Source organism: Corvus hawaiiensis, chromosome 15 (genome assembly GCF_020740725.1).
Source record: "Corvus hawaiiensis isolate bCorHaw1 chromosome 15, bCorHaw1.pri.cur, whole genome shotgun sequence".
NCBI classification, from domain to species: domain Eukaryota; kingdom Metazoa; phylum Chordata; class Aves; order Passeriformes; family Corvidae; genus Corvus; species Corvus hawaiiensis.
Genome location: NC_063227.1, coordinates 4,061,863 through 4,076,732, shown reverse-complemented (window position 1 = coordinate 4,076,732; position 14,870 = coordinate 4,061,863). Strand labels below are relative to the sequence as shown.

General features: G+C 45.7%; 1 protein-coding gene across 2 annotated transcripts; it reads right to left on the bottom strand.

Moving 5' to 3' along the window:
- Window positions 1-3,616: 3,616 nt before the first annotated feature.
- On the bottom strand, window positions 3,617-14,449 carry LOC125333789 (ovoinhibitor-like). 2 transcript variants are annotated; one of them, XM_048320016.1, is made up of 16 exons: window positions 14,334-14,449; window positions 13,537-13,556; window positions 12,592-12,728; window positions 12,349-12,409; window positions 11,728-11,861; window positions 11,229-11,286; window positions 10,100-10,236; window positions 9,637-9,697; window positions 8,740-8,876; window positions 8,232-8,292; window positions 6,720-6,853; window positions 6,581-6,641; window positions 5,147-5,283; window positions 4,738-4,798; window positions 4,263-4,378; window positions 3,617-3,804 (listed from the first exon to the last, which is right to left on the bottom strand). In XM_048320016.1, exons 1-16 carry the CDS (start codon window positions 14,386-14,388, stop codon window positions 3,759-3,761), a joined length of 1,416 nt encoding a protein of 471 aa, XP_048175973.1. In that variant the 5' UTR covers window positions 14,389-14,449; the 3' UTR covers window positions 3,617-3,758. The 2 variants fall into 2 exon arrangements, with proteins under 2 accessions (XP_048175973.1, XP_048175974.1); XM_048320017.1 differs by lacking the exons at window positions 8,740-8,876; window positions 9,637-9,697.
- Between the last annotated feature and the right edge of the window lie 421 nt (window positions 14,450-14,870).

Here is a 14,870-nt window from a genome sequence, read left to right as displayed (position 1 = left end):
ATAAGTTTGAATAATTATTTCTGGATTATTTTTTTTTTTTTTTGAGGAACATATGGTCATAAAAATGCTTTTAAAATCATTTAAATATTCTTCTGAAATGAATATTTAAAAATCAGTGGGATGAGCCTTGTCACTCTCCAGCATCCTTCAAGAGAGTGACAGAGTGTCTGAGCCCATCCACATGCCTCACTAACAAATCCAGTACATGAAAAAATAGCAAAACCAAGGAAAATTATCAGCAGACATAATTTTGAAAGGCACTGATTTTTTTGATAGTGTTTGAATGAAGTTTAGGTACAGCCACACTCAAGGAAAAGTTGTGGGTTTTTTTTTTTTTTCATGTTGCAGATGGGTGAGTGCTGATAAAAGGTGAAAAAAAATTCCCAGCTCAATATGAAAAGAGTAAGTATTGTTTTCTACATTCCACCTCTCAATCAAAATTTAAATGATTCGCCTCATTCTTCCCCCTCTTTGTGTTGCAAGAAAAATGACTGTAGACTCAGAAAACATTGATAACGCTATAAAGATAAGTCAGACAAACAAGGAAAGAGAGAGGACATATATATTTTTAAAACACTGCCTCTGTGATATGTTCTGGTACATTTACAGGTCACAGATCCTGAGGCTGGATTGTCATCAGTGTGAAACACGTCAAAGTCGGTCCAGCCTTGGCAGCTCTGGCCCCGCTCCTCGGAGCCGAGGGCTGAGCTGTGAGGCAGCGTCTGCAGTGGCACCAGCTGCATTTCAGCACTACATTTGAGATGCCTCGTGTTGCAGCCACAGCAGGCACTGCAAAGTCATTTCTCCCTTGGCTGCATCCTTGACTGAGGATATAAGGCCTCTTCTGTTCATGGCAAGAGTGTAGAAATAAGAGTCCAGTGAAGCAGGACTAAGTCCGTGCTTGCATCTGAGCCTTTCAGTGCCTCTTTCCAGGTTAAGAACCAAGCTTTCATAGCATGACTGCGGAATGGTTTTTGAGGCAAACTTGATGATTTTGTAGCTGCTCAGGCAACTCAAGGTGAGTAAGAAAGCCCCAGGGCTCTGCAGCATCACACACCTGAGCAGGGATGGAGCAGCAGGCTGAGCAGCACCAAAGCAGCTGTCGCCTACACAGAGATGGCTACTGAGGATATTTGCAGTTTGGCAAGCACTGAGCTCATAAGGTGATTGGGGACTCTTCTTGATCAAGGAGGTTGGACTAGATGACCTTCAGTGGTCCCTTCCAACTTTAACTATTCTGTGATCTCTCACTGTTTCCCACCACAGAAACCTCTATCCATCCATGTCTCCAGCCATTCCTCTATTTATGCCCAAGCAGTCACCCAGCTCAGTCCACTGTGCCTTGAAACCACCTTTCAAGCCTCTTATTGGCACTTGAAACCTGGTATTGTTCTACCTCTCTCCTAAGCCATGAAAATTCAATCTTCCCTCTTGAATCTGCTTGTCTTTGCCTGATCATTGCCTCCCCATCACAGAATGGTTTCGTTTGGAGAAGACCTTTAAGATCATCAAGTCCAAACATTACCACTGCCAAGGCCACCACTGAACCATGTCCTGAGGCATCACATCTACATATCTTTTAAATCCCTCTAGGGTCAGTGACTCAACCACTTCCCTAAGCAGCCTCCTCCAGTGCTTGACAACCCTTTCCATGAATAAATTTTTCCTAATAGCTGATCTAAAGCTCCCTTGATGCAACTTGAGGCCATTTCCAACACAAAGCAGAAAGAAATCATCTAAGTAACACACACTCAGTGAGTACCACGGAACAGCTGAAAAACAACTCCAAGGGACAGAAAACCACACTGTCCCTGAGAAGACTGCCCTATTTTTATAGTTATATTGCTTCATAAAACACCCCCTGAGCCTGGGGGATATTTAAACTCCAATGTCAGGATTTTCCCATTTCCTGGCCCAGTTTCAGTGATTTATTCCATTATGTACTCCTGCATGAAACCTACTGGTGAGTGCTGCATGGAAACTTCTGTCCTCTAACCCCTTTGGCTGCTTCCCTGGATGGCTCTGACAATCTCAACTTCGTGCTTCCTTGAATTCTTGTTTGCCTTTGGTGTCATCAGACAATGAGCTCCACACAGGAGGCTTTGGCTGTGCCAAGATAATGCCATTGAGTTGGCTCTTGACAGCTTTACTGCAAAGGCTTGCAAAAGCCAGCAGTCAGAGCACAGCCCAAGTGAAAGGCTGCCAAAGTCCACAAGAAAAAAAATTATTCAGGTCTTATCCCTGAGGATAACCAAGTAACACTTAAACAAGAGTAAAACAGCATGTTCTGCAAAAACACCTGAGCAGAAAGTGGCAAAAAGGTTATATAAACCAAAAGGACGTTTACTTTAGGACACAGACCCAAGGAAAGCACAATAAGCCATTGTTAGTTACAAATCATCTTGAAAATGGACACTAATGGCACAGAGGTACTATGGCCTCATTCCCTGGTACAATACCCCCAATATCTCCAAGTCAGGAACATTTGCCTTCAGCCTATTCTTCTAGCCTGACAATTCAAAGAGTGACTTTCCAAACTGATCCAAATAATTGTGTTATTCTCTGGTGAACTACAATGGGACTTTGAACCAGGGAGGCACTAACTGTAGCCCAGAAGAATCCCTGAAATATTAGACTTGCAATAGCTTTGGTGACCTCGTGTGGAGGTAGTGGCACTGGTACAGCCAACAGATGAAGGGCAGCCCCGAGGTCCCCCTGCCTCCCTGCCATCCTTGCAGACCACCAAAATGACAGTAAATATATCACCAGGTCCTGAGACTTTGGCCTCAAAAAAGTAGGCAAAATGACTCTCAGGCAGAATTGGTTTCCTATGGCTTGTTATATATTTGGTTAAAACTGGTCACAAGTGAACCTCTGCATCTTTTTCCTTCCTGAATGACTTTAGAAAACAGCTCAGTGATGCACCAGGGCTGCTCCCACCTCAGGGGTGATCGCTGCCCACAAGTCCTGGAGATACTCTGTTGCATTAATAAATTAAGATATTGCATGAGTGGACACTTCTGCTGTCTGTGACCCTGAATGGCTGAATGGAGCTCAAGATTCCCCTCCTGTAGTTTACACCATAAAACAGTACTTGACATTGTGGACAAATTCAGTGAAGGCAGACTGGGATCCCCTTTCCTGGCAGCAGCTGCTGTCTCTGCCACAGGCAGTGGGAATGAGGACAGGGCACCTCTTGCCCAGACAGCCAATTTCCCTTTCTAACCCAAACAAAAAAGTGCTCTCCTTGAGAGTAAATCACCACCTACATCCTTGGCATTTCCCCATGGAGGAGGTGGGCCATGCTCTGGAGGTAAATGTCTCCTTGCACTGACTGTAAAGAGGGAGTCTGCGATCAGGTCATACAGAGATATCATGGTCTGATAAGATTAACACTGATAAGAAGACTGAGGGCTAAGGAAAGGAGCTGAGAGCTCCAAGGGGAGCCCACGCCCTCCTCAGTGCAGGGATGGCACTGACACATGGCAGGGAAATTTTATCCGCATTATTGGGTAGTGGAGAACATCAATAGAAAAACAGACATCCCCCACTTGAAGTACCATGACAGGGAGGAGATAGGGCAAAAGGGAAGAGATGTGGCATTGGGACAGAGAAATGTTGCCAAGTCAGTTTATTGAACAAGTGTTTCAGGAGCTAAGGAAACAAGGCAGACTGAAGGGATGTTACTAGGGATGGTCAGCCCATGGGAAGTCACATGGAAGGGAGTTTGTCTTCCTGGGCTGGAGTCCAGAACAGACTTAGCATTCAGTCAAGCTCATGATGTTGAGAGTAGTCCTGCTTTCCCTGGTGAGAAAAGGAGAGAGGAGAATTAGACGTGGCTGACGCCCCTTTCCTCATTTCACTGGCCCGAGCGTTGGCTTAGGGTTGACTGGAGATAAAGAACAGTCTCAAAAACCCAAATACCCCCTTTCATTATCCTCATTTAAGGGAAGATGAATGTTTTCATTCATTTGCTACAATCCAGTTGGTTCAGTGAAGTAATTTCCACACGCCCTTGTGAGCTTGTGGAACAGATTGAGTGCTGGTGAAAATCAATGAAGTACTTCTAAAGTTCACAAACAGGAAGCCAAGTACAGATCACAGAAATGGGCACTTCTCATTTTCCCTTACAATGCAAAAAATCTAGAAATGTCCAGTATGTGCCACAAGCAGTCAGACAAAAAGGAATTATGAGAGAGCCCTGCATTCACAGCAGGCACGGGAGTTGTTCAGGAAAGGAAAGGTTTCACTCTTATACGTACAGGTAGGCGTTGCAGAAAGCACATCTGTTGCTGTAGGTTTTGCCATCAGAGCCACAGTGGGGCATATATTCCAAGGTGCAGATAGGAGAGACTTCTTTGAAATCCTTGCAAAGGGCCTGCACACAGGAAATAGATACGAATCTCTCAGGCAGAGAGCAAACTGTGACCCCCCAGCACAAGGAAAGACACACCACTGAGAAATGAAACTGCCTGTAACATCATCATAACCAAGTGTCCTCCTGATGGCAGATGTGATCTTGTACTGTTCCTGCTCACTGCCACTGTCTTTTCCTGCTTTATTACAGAGCAGTGGGATGCATGTTGGCTGTTTTATGAGCAGTGTGAAATTCCCAAGGGATCTCCTCAGGTGTCAACACCACCATTCCCCAGTTTGTAGCCCAGAGCAGAAGACAGTCCCCCCATGTGCATAACAGACACTGAACTTCACTCTTTATTCCCAACCCTTCCCACTCACTCTTGTAATATCCTCTTCACAACGTCCATTCTTTCTCTTGCCAAGGTTGGTCCGATGCTCCCTGGAGGGAGGAGAGATTGATATTAACCACAACCTTCCCTGTTGCAGCCTCAGATCAAGAGCAAACCTCACTGCCATGGAGTCACAGAGATTTCCAGATCACCCAGCTCAGCACCACCTGCCCAGCACTGACACAAACATGCCCTTAGAGACCAGACACTGTGCCCAGTTGATGCACCTCCTCTGTGGGGTTGAACACCCGTGTCAAACACCAACCAAGGCAAGCAGGAAAACAGGGGCAGACAGACAAAAACCCTGCAGTGCAAGGTTTCAGAGAGAGCCCTTGCAGATTACTTGGCTCCCACAGAGCCAAACTCGGAATCCCCCAGGGAGGAAGATGAGCACTTACAGGTTGTGGGCACACAGGGTGCACTCGCTGGCGTAGGTGACACCGTCGGTGCCGCACACGGGGTCGTAGATCATGGCGCAGGCCATCAGCTCCCCGCCATCCTTCAGCGTGGACGTGGGGTACCGGCTGCAGTTCAGCTGGGGAAATCAAGGACAGCAAAAGCTGTGCCATGGGCTCTACTCCATGCAAGGGAGCCCCAACACAACCCCCCTGCTTATGCCACTGCCTAAATCTGCCTACACCAGACCCTAAAAGGATCTGCCAGATGACAAATTATGGTTATATATTAAGTCTTTCTTCATGGAAAACTAGCAATTTCCTTTCACAGCCTTCCCTGGAGAAGACTGAATCAAGGCTGGAAGGTAGACATTACTCATTGAGCTCTGCATTTATCACGCTGCCCCTATACCTTACTGAACCCACCAGGATATTACAAAAGGCAGCTCAGAAATAATCTGTAAATCAAAACGGCACAATTTATGCACTCCCTCCAAGGGGGCTGACTATGACCAAGGTGTTTTTCATGGCCCACAAGAATGGAGGGGAGATGTGCTGACAGGTCTTTTGTTGCAATGGGACGGTTCCGAGCGTTGAAACCTGCCAGCAGGACTGACAGCAGTGGAAGCTGATTTACGTCAGCTGAGGAGCTGGCCTTGTGTTTTAGCACTCCCAGTTTCTCCAGTGTGAACTCTTCTTTCCTGATTTATGTATCTCACCCAGCCTGAGCACAGAGCGTACTCAGGAAACAAAGGAATGACATTTCATAGTTTGTTTGTATAGAAATGAAATATCTGACTCAGGATGTTGACTCTTTCAAACACATGCTAATGAGGTGGCTTTGTTCTTCTATTCCCCAGTGAGAGTAAATCGTTTAGAGCTGGCCAAATATAGGTAATCTGGTATTTTTACAAGATTCATGTTGGTATATATTAGATTACATTGCATTTACAAAAAAAAAAAAACAACACAAAACAAAAACCAGAGGTGGGTTTGAATCCCTTGATACCTTAGGTATCAGCATTCAAAACACAGGCAACTTTCTATTCTTTGCAGAACATCCTTTTGTAAAACACAAGCATCAAAAAGGCACAGGGTTCCCTGGGCTCTCTGCATCCCCTGCCCATATTGCCAAAACATTCTGCTAAGTTCCTGCAGAGTGCTGTGGGAAAAGGATTCTCTGTGCAAAGCCTTAAACCATTTATTCTGCCTGTCTCATAACTCAATCCTCACCTGTCCTCTCCTCTTTTTTTTTCTGACTGCATGCAGGAAGTGCACAATGTTCCTGCTGATGGGAGGGTGGCATTCACCCACAGAAGGAAGGGCAGCACAAGTGTGACCCCCGTGGAGGCTGCACCACCCAAACCACCCAGCATTTGCTCAGGTTGTGCAGTTGGCACCTCCTAAAACTCTTCTTTTCCTTCAGGTTTCACTTACTTGGTGAGCTTCTTCTATGCACCTTCCATCGTGCTTCTTGGCAACCTGGGTTCCGTATTCCCTGGAAGAGGAAGCAGAGTTAAAAATGCTCAACAAATAACTCTGTGGGGTTCTCAGGGGGGTGACCTGCAGGGCTCACATGTTGTGGGCACACAGGGCACAGTCGTTGCTGTAGGTGACACCGTCTGTCCCGCAGATCTCGCGCAGGATGAAGGGACAGGCTCCGATGGCCTCGCCGGCTTTGGTACCGCTCAGGTACGTGCTGCAGTCAACCTGGGGAGGTAAAACAGCAATGCTGGGTCAGTGTCCCATCTACAGTCTGCCCACTCTGATCCTCTAGATTTTTAAAGGTCTTTGGCAGGGGAAAATCAGAGGGTTTTTAAAGTTTAGACTTGCATTAGAAATTGATTATGTAATTGTGGTTTGGTATTTTCTGCTAGCAGAGGGAAGAAAGGAACAACTGGCAAAAAATATCATTTTCCTAGAGTAGAACATACACAAGTTTTAAATCAGGCATTCATAAAATCATAAAGATTGGAAAAGACCTCTAAAATCATCGAGTCCAACTGTTAACCCAGAACCACCGTGTTCACCACCAAACCATGTCCCCCAAGGGCCACATCCACGTGCCTTTTGAGCACTTCCAAGGAATACTGATTCCACCAATTCTCTGGTCAGACTATTCCAACTACTGACAAGACTTTCACAGAAGATTTTTTTTTTCCTGATGTCTAAACTAAACATCCCCTAACTCAGCCTGAGGAATCTGATTGAAAGTGTGTGACATTAAGTGCAGCTTGAGATAGTTTACTATATCCGAGACTGTTTCAGCATTTCCAAGAGCAGCAAGAACTGTTTCACCAGCTTCTGTTGCAAAAATATTTACAATATATAGAATCTAATAGTTTAAATATTTGAGGATCAATAGACAAACACCTATTGGAAATCAGTCTACATTAGCCAAGCATCACTGACACTTCACTGTCATTTTGCAGTCTCCCCAGTGCAGTGTCTCTTATTATCCATATTTCCCACGTGGTCCAAGAACAAATTAAAGCAAAGACCACATTTTAACAACGTGCCTTTTCTACAAAAAATATATTGAGTCCCTCAGGATGCATGAAATTATTTTTGGTGCTTCAGAGCTGCTCTGCATAAGCAGAATAAATGTGTTAAGATATTATCAGCACATATTGTTACTGTGCAGGATAATAAAGCTATTTCTGTACACATACCTGAGAGCAGATTTGTCCTGGCTGACCAGAGTACAAGGACTTTTTTAACCTGCCTGTCCAGTGCAATGGAAATCCTAGCACTGAATAAATACACAGATATCTGACACAGCCTTCTGCCTCCTCTCCTACTGTGCTAAAATGGGCTTCATGGTTCTTGGGCTGCTTCTGATGATTTCTGTTCAGAGATTGGCAGTACTGGGACATTTTGTTTCTCAAGGCCCAGCCTGTCCCCATCCTCTCTTGCCCTCCTGTACAGCACATTGGCAGCTGTGAGCAGCTGAGGAGAAGTAAAGCATCGGCATGAGCCCTGTGCATCACTCTCCCCCATGCCTGGGTGCACTGAGCTCAGCCAGAGTCTTCCTGGAGGTTGCAGAGAAAGTAGATGGTGCTTATTTTAGAGCAAAAAGAACACTTACAGGAGTTCTTTCTGCCTTGCATCTTCCATCATGGCTTTTCTTAACATCAGTCCCGTGTTGTCTGAAAGGGAGAGGTTGGGGTTAGCATGTTCACCATCTGAGCCCTGGGACTCCCAAATGCAACAGAAAGCAAACCAAACCCAGAGCCAATATATATGATAAAGGAGGCACCTGATTGCCTGATGAACCAGCGCCTCCCCATCATTAGAAAGTGGAATTCTAAGTGGTAACAGACCCATCAGGTCTCCCCAGTGTGTGCTATATAACAGCTCCATTCACTCTTTCCCCTGCCCAAATATTACAGCTCTCACAGAGCGCTCAGACTGAGAGCTGGCTCTCCCACAGCTCCCCCAAGGAGCAAAAAGAGCATCAGGGAACAAAATCCAGGTGACAAGGGCTTCAGGAGGTTGGAAGACGAACACAGATTTGTTAGTACCAAAAGAAAAGCCATCTGGAGCATTACCCCTGGCTTGCCACTCCAGAAGAGAGTCCTGTGTACAAGACTTACACGTTGTGGGCACAGATGCTGCAGTCGTTGTCATAAGTGAACCCATCTGTGCCACACACTGGGAGCAGGATCCTGGGGCAGCGGACCAGGTCTTTGCCACCCTTCACCTTTCTGGCTGGGAATTTACTACAATCGAGCTACAAAAAAGCAGCAGCATCAAACTCGAGGAAGATCTTGTTCTCCAACAAAAAAAATTCCATCATAATCTCCTGCCATGTCTCTAATGCTGGGATGCTGAGACAATACCAGTGCTAGGACTCAGTTCTTGCAAAACCAGGCTGAGTCAGCTCTGCCTGAACCCTCTCACATACAGGGGGAGCTGCACAGCACTACACAGTGTGTGAGGTGCCAAATCCCTGGATTAAGCACCATGGTCAATCCCAACTACAAGATACGTCAGAAAAGAAGAAAAATTTAAAACATAGCCCCTTTTTAATTGTGCAGTGAAAGGACTTGGACTTTGCATTTGAAGGGCATCATCAAAGGAAGATCAAAGCCCAATCTGAACAACTTCCACATTTGTGTGTTAGCATGTCCTACACAGCAGCTCTGGGACTTCTCAGCTGACGCACTCTGATCAAAACTTCAGGTGTGCTCCACATTTCAGAATATGTCTCCACCCCAAAGACTGCCGTAGGTGTGAATTCATCATGAGAGCTCTGTGCATAGCTCTCATCCAACCCATTTGCCAGGGCTCTTGGGCAGGGAGGGCCCAGAGGACACCTGCCTCAGGACAGGTGGGATTTGTAGGCATCCTCAACACAAGGAGCTGACAGGACTTAAAGACATGTGGAGAAAGCCAGGCTTGAGGCCAGCTCATTTTCAGAGTAGATGTCACCTCAGGGAACCCTTCAGTTGATGCAGCTACGAGGAGTAAGCCTTATGTTGAATGCTTACCTCGGCAGTCTTCTGTCTGCACTGTCCACTGTGCCTTTTGCCAACATGGGTCCTTTGCTCCCTGGAACAAAGAAGAGGGAAACAATAAAATAAATGCTTAACCTCTTGGGCACAGTCATGTGCAAAATGAAGCAAACCATGGCTTCAGACTCTATAGAAAGTGTTCAGATTGGCTACTTTACTCATTAAAAAGCTCATCCCATCTTCTCATAACATGCAATTTAAAGCAATATTCTGAATTGTTCCTTCCTCTGCCCAGCCCACAGACTCATCCAAGGAGGTGCCTTATGACTCTTCATGAGCACACAGAAGGCACCAGAAAGAAACTCAAGGTAAATCCAAAACCATCCCATTTCTAAGAGACTTGAAGAAACAGGCAGGAGCAGAAATGCAGCAGGACAGTTCTCAGGAGTGCCCAGCATGGCTGGGCACTCAGAAGGAGCTCTCTGGGTATGGCACTCACACGTTGTGGGCACAGATCGCGCACTCGTTGTCGTATGTGTTGCCATCTGTGCCGCAAACTGGATTCAGGTCCCTTGGACAGGCTACCAACGTTTTGCCGTCTTTAGTGGTTTGTGTTCGGTACCTGGTGCAGTCAACCTGGCAAAATAAGGACAAATAGCTCTGGTGGAGCCCTTGCTATGCAAGAAAAGTTGATTCAAAACCTTTTTGTTCTGTGCCTCAGCCTCCAATGTTTCTGCAACAGGACAAAGGCCTGATACACTGAAGCGAAATTTCCAATCAGAAATGAAATTTCTGAATATTTTCCTACTTCTCCAGGAGTCAAGGAAAAGAACTATTTAGGAGAAGGGAACCTTCAGGCAGAAAAACATGTACAAAATTTTGGGCCTAGTCTCATTTAAAAAAAAAAAAAAATCTTGAATTTGGTAAGAAACATTTTTCAAAAGCTGTAAATCTGAATAATATTGATTTGGTTTGTGTTGGTTTTCTCCAAACTTTACCAGCTCTGTGATTACTTCTTACTTCAGATTCCCTGTAGTTCATCACAGGATTTGAAAGGATAGGAAAGAATTGTTATCTATCAGGTGGAGAAAGGACTTCCTGCATCCAGAATTTTAGTGCTGAAATACAGAAGCTTCTCTTTCTGAGGCATCAGACTGTTGGCCTCAGACAAAGATACAATAAAGTATGCTCTATAAATATTTATGGTTAGTGCTCTTATGAGTCTCACTACATCTGTGAACACAACCAGCATGGGAGTTTTGAATCCCTGCTGCTGAGGGTGGGAACGTTTGTGGTCTCCAGAGAGAAAACTGCCGACCTGCACAGCATGTTGGCAAGAGAAATCTTGTGCCCCTCCACCTTCTCCTGGGGACACAAGTCAGCTCCTCATCCCATATCCACCTCCTTCCTTTTTGCTCAGTTTGGTGTGGTAAGCATGGGGTGACCTTCTCTCTGGAGCAGGGAGGAGACCAAATCCACCCCCACCCTGCAGAAAAGCAAATAATGGACTGGGACCCTCATACACCTTGTCCTATGGACCTCTTGCAGCTTCCTAGGGAAGTCTGCGAGGTCCTCAGGATTTTATTAGCAGCCCTAAGAGGTGGATTTTTGACTTCTATTGCACTTACAGCGACAGATTCCTTGCAGGGCCCCTCATGTATTTTGGTAACATTGGTGTCGTGTTCTCTGAAAGGAAGAAAAGCTTTGGTTAGGGAGCATTGAGAATAACTTTCCCCATGACACTGCAGGTACTGGGACAACAAAGCAGGGTCCCACCCTCCCTGTGGGACATTACAACTGCTTGAATTCTCTGAATGTGCCCTGCAGATGGCAGCTGCTAATGAACAGTATTCCCATCTCCCATGGGAATTAAGTGACAGGAGTAATTAGGTGCTACAAGCAACATTTGATCTGTTCCAGGCTCTGCTCTGGTTCTTTTTGTGATTCCCTTCACGAGCACAGACAAAAAAATGGGGAAGAGAACTCAAGCTGGCTGAAGAACCACAAGCAGCCAGCAGCAAGGAGACCTACAGGGACACCTGCCTTAAAACTGGTATTTTACAGAAGCACTTCTGAGAGCCTCAACTTGCTGACTGTCCAGAAGGACATTCCATGCACAAGACTTACGCGTTGTAGGCGCAGATCCCACAGTCGTTGTTATAAGTGAAGCTATCTGAGCCACAGACTGGTTTAAATATCCTTGGGCACGCTACTACGACATGATCGTCTACTACAGCTCTTCGGTAATTACTGCAATCAACCTGTAAAAATAGCAGGAATAGAGGAAAGAAAAACAAACCACATTTTTGATATAAAGTTATAACGCTGTTACATAGTCTTTTTACTCTCCCTCAGACTTTGGGGACAAATCCAGCATCAAACTAATTTCACTATCAAAAGTAGACACCAGAAATTCTGTGGGAATTCTCTCCCAGTGGAAAAAAATAGTATGTTAAGAAGGACTGTGATTTGGGTTTTGTGAGGTCCTTCATAGGATCCTGCTGGAGCAATCCAGGTGGTGAGATCCAACCTTCAGCCAACGTATTATTTGTGTTTTATTCCCAATTAGAGAGGCTAGAAGTCTGAGGTAGAAAATAACAGACATGGTATGAGATAACCCATAAAAATCCTCCTAGCTTTGGTTATCATCAGATTTTATTTCCTTTTGGGTTGTGCAGACCAGCTGTGCACATTCTGTCCTCTTTCTGCACAGTGTTTGAACTGTCCCCATTGCAGACTTTGTCTTACCACGATAGGTTTTGGGTCACATTCTCCATCGTGTTCCTTCTCCACGCTGGCGCTGTGCTCCCTGGAAGAAAGCAGACCTCTGTCAGGGATCATGGAACAGCATCACCTCAAGGCTGGTGGTGCTGGCACCCAGCTGCAAAGGCACATTCTCCTCTGCCCAGGCCATCCTTGGGGAACAAAGCTGCCACCCCTGCCTGACACCCCGTGCCCTGAGGCCTCAGCGGGGTTCCCAGCAATACTCACACGTTGTGGAGGCAGATCCCACAGTCGTTGCTGTACGTGTTGCCGTCAGTGCCACAGACAGGTTGCAAGTCCCTTGGGCAAGCTACCCAAGACCTCCCATCCTTGGTAATGCCACTGGAGTACTGGCTGCAATCAAGCTGTGAAGGCAGCCCAGAATCAGCCCAGATTTTGGCTCCCTCACTGAATGAAACCCCCCCAGCATCCTCCCACCACCTCCGTGCCTGCAGCTCCTGCTGGGAGGCAAATTAGAGGCATTATTGGGAATCTGCTCAGGCAGTCAGGAGGAGGGAATCTTCCCTACAGAAGTTTCTGATTATGCACTCCTGCCAGGGTCCAGGGAGGCAGGATGGCTGTGGGTGAGACAGTGCCTAATGAAGGCGGCGGTAATTGGGAGCCCCTCAGCTCCGCAGCGGATCCTTGCAGATCGTGCTGCACTCTGGTGAGTTACGGGAGGCTCGGAGCTGCGTGGGAGGAACCTGCAGACAAATCCATGGCTCAGGCCCTGCTGGTTTTCTCTCTGTGATATAGGTGTAGAAATATATGCAAGGAACACAGTTCTCTGGGTCTTGCTGTATGGAAGCAATTATCAGAGTCACAGTGTTCGATGCTTTTGAGTGTGTCATCCTAAGACAGGTTTCCTCAAGAGGAGGCAAACTGCTGCCTTTGTCTGGGAGCAACTAAATTATGTCTAAGAGTTAATATAATAAGAGTGTACAATTACTTCTTGCTTTTTCATTTCATTTAATGAACCAAAAATATGGCAAAAAATGGGGATCTTTTACTTTCTTGTGAAATTGGCAACATCATTAAACCATGCACTGGCAAATATTATTTTAACAGCAAAGATTTCACTAGATTTAACCCATGTGCTTCTCAAGTAGCTACATACTGTTTCTACCTTACCAGAAGCCTGAATAGAACATAATAAATAGATCTTTAGCTCACCTGAACTCCAAAGGCAGTACCTGAAAGAAAAAAATTGTGATGGAAAAAAAATTAATTACTGACATGCAGAGAACACATACGTAAATATTTTCATGGAATGAGTTAAATTCGGTAATTAGTCAACATCAATTCATTTTGTTTCAGAAAATATAGAGTTTTACATTATTCCAGTAAATGGCCATAGGAAGTACTAAAAGTTACTAAATAAAGTTTTATTGCATTTCTGAGGGGAGATAAAACATGTGAGAGCACATATGTTTATCCACCTCTAAAATGCTACAGGTAAGCGATACAGATACTTTCAATTCCATAGTCCTGGATTTTAACCTCTTCTAAGAGACTTTTATATTTGACTTTCAAAAGTTTGGACATGCATGTTCAAGATAATTACCGCCACCAGCACTGTCCATCTCCAAGTACATCATTCTCAGCTACCAGGAGAGCACAGTAAACTCCCAGTGCAATCCTAGAGGTTAAAGTTTGCATTCATCTTGCTCACATGGGCAATGATGCCATTTCTTACAGTTTTGTTTTGCCTTTATACACAGGATTACCATGTGCAAGCCCCTATCCTGCCCTAGAACTGCTCCTACAAACCAAGAAGGTAGCAGTTGTATGATGTTTGCTGAAACCTCAAACTTGAAACCTAATTTCTTTGCTGTGCTCTCTCAGGAAGGCTATTTCTTCATGGAACAAGATTCTCCTCCATGTTGCAAGACCCAAAGGCTTTTACTGAAATGAAAACTCAACTCCGATTCAGCCAGATGGATCTTTGCAGTACCCCAGGAAATACTCACCCAAGCAGCAGCAAAGGGCAAGAGCTGCCCTCACAAAACCTCCTGTCAGCTTCATGGCAGCCAGGAACACCCCTCCAGTGCAGCCTGCCTGCTCTCTGTGCGGGAGAGGAAGATTGCAGGGAGGAGCAGGAATATATAGCGTACCATGCTATCAAGTGGTCCCACCTCATTAGGTAATGCTCCCAGCCTGTCATCACCATTTGAAGCCAAAAACGTGTTTACCCGGCTCTGGATGTCTGGCTAATGATTGATACAAGTGTGTGTGCCAGGAAGGGGATTTCAGGTGGCTCGAGGGAGTGGGGAGCGTGCCAGGACCCCTCTCCTCCCGCACACTCTGCCCAGCCCTGGGCTCCCCCTCGCACAGCTGCAGCACATCGTAGGCTCACATCTCCCCTGTGCCTACCAAAACGCAATTAGGACTTTCTCCTCATCTATAATTTTCGACTGAGTTGTCAACTGATATCCAAATCCCCCATTATTTAGCCTCAGAGCGTGATTTTGTACTCCTCACTGCTGTATTTCAGCCCAGTTTGAGCC

Coding starts and splice junctions, on each gene's coding strand:
- LOC125333789 (XM_048320016.1), bottom strand. CDS start 14,388: ATGAAGCTGACAGGAGGTTTTGTGAGGGCAGCTCTTGCCCTTTGCTGC. Junction 11,287..11,727: donor GGGATCTGCGCCTACAACGC/GTAAGTCTTGTG, acceptor TCTTCCTTTCAG/AGAACACGACACCAATGTTA. Junction 3,805..4,262: donor GCTTTCTGCAACGCCTACCT/GTACGTATAAGA, acceptor TTTTCTCACCAG/GGAAAGCAGGACTACTCTCA.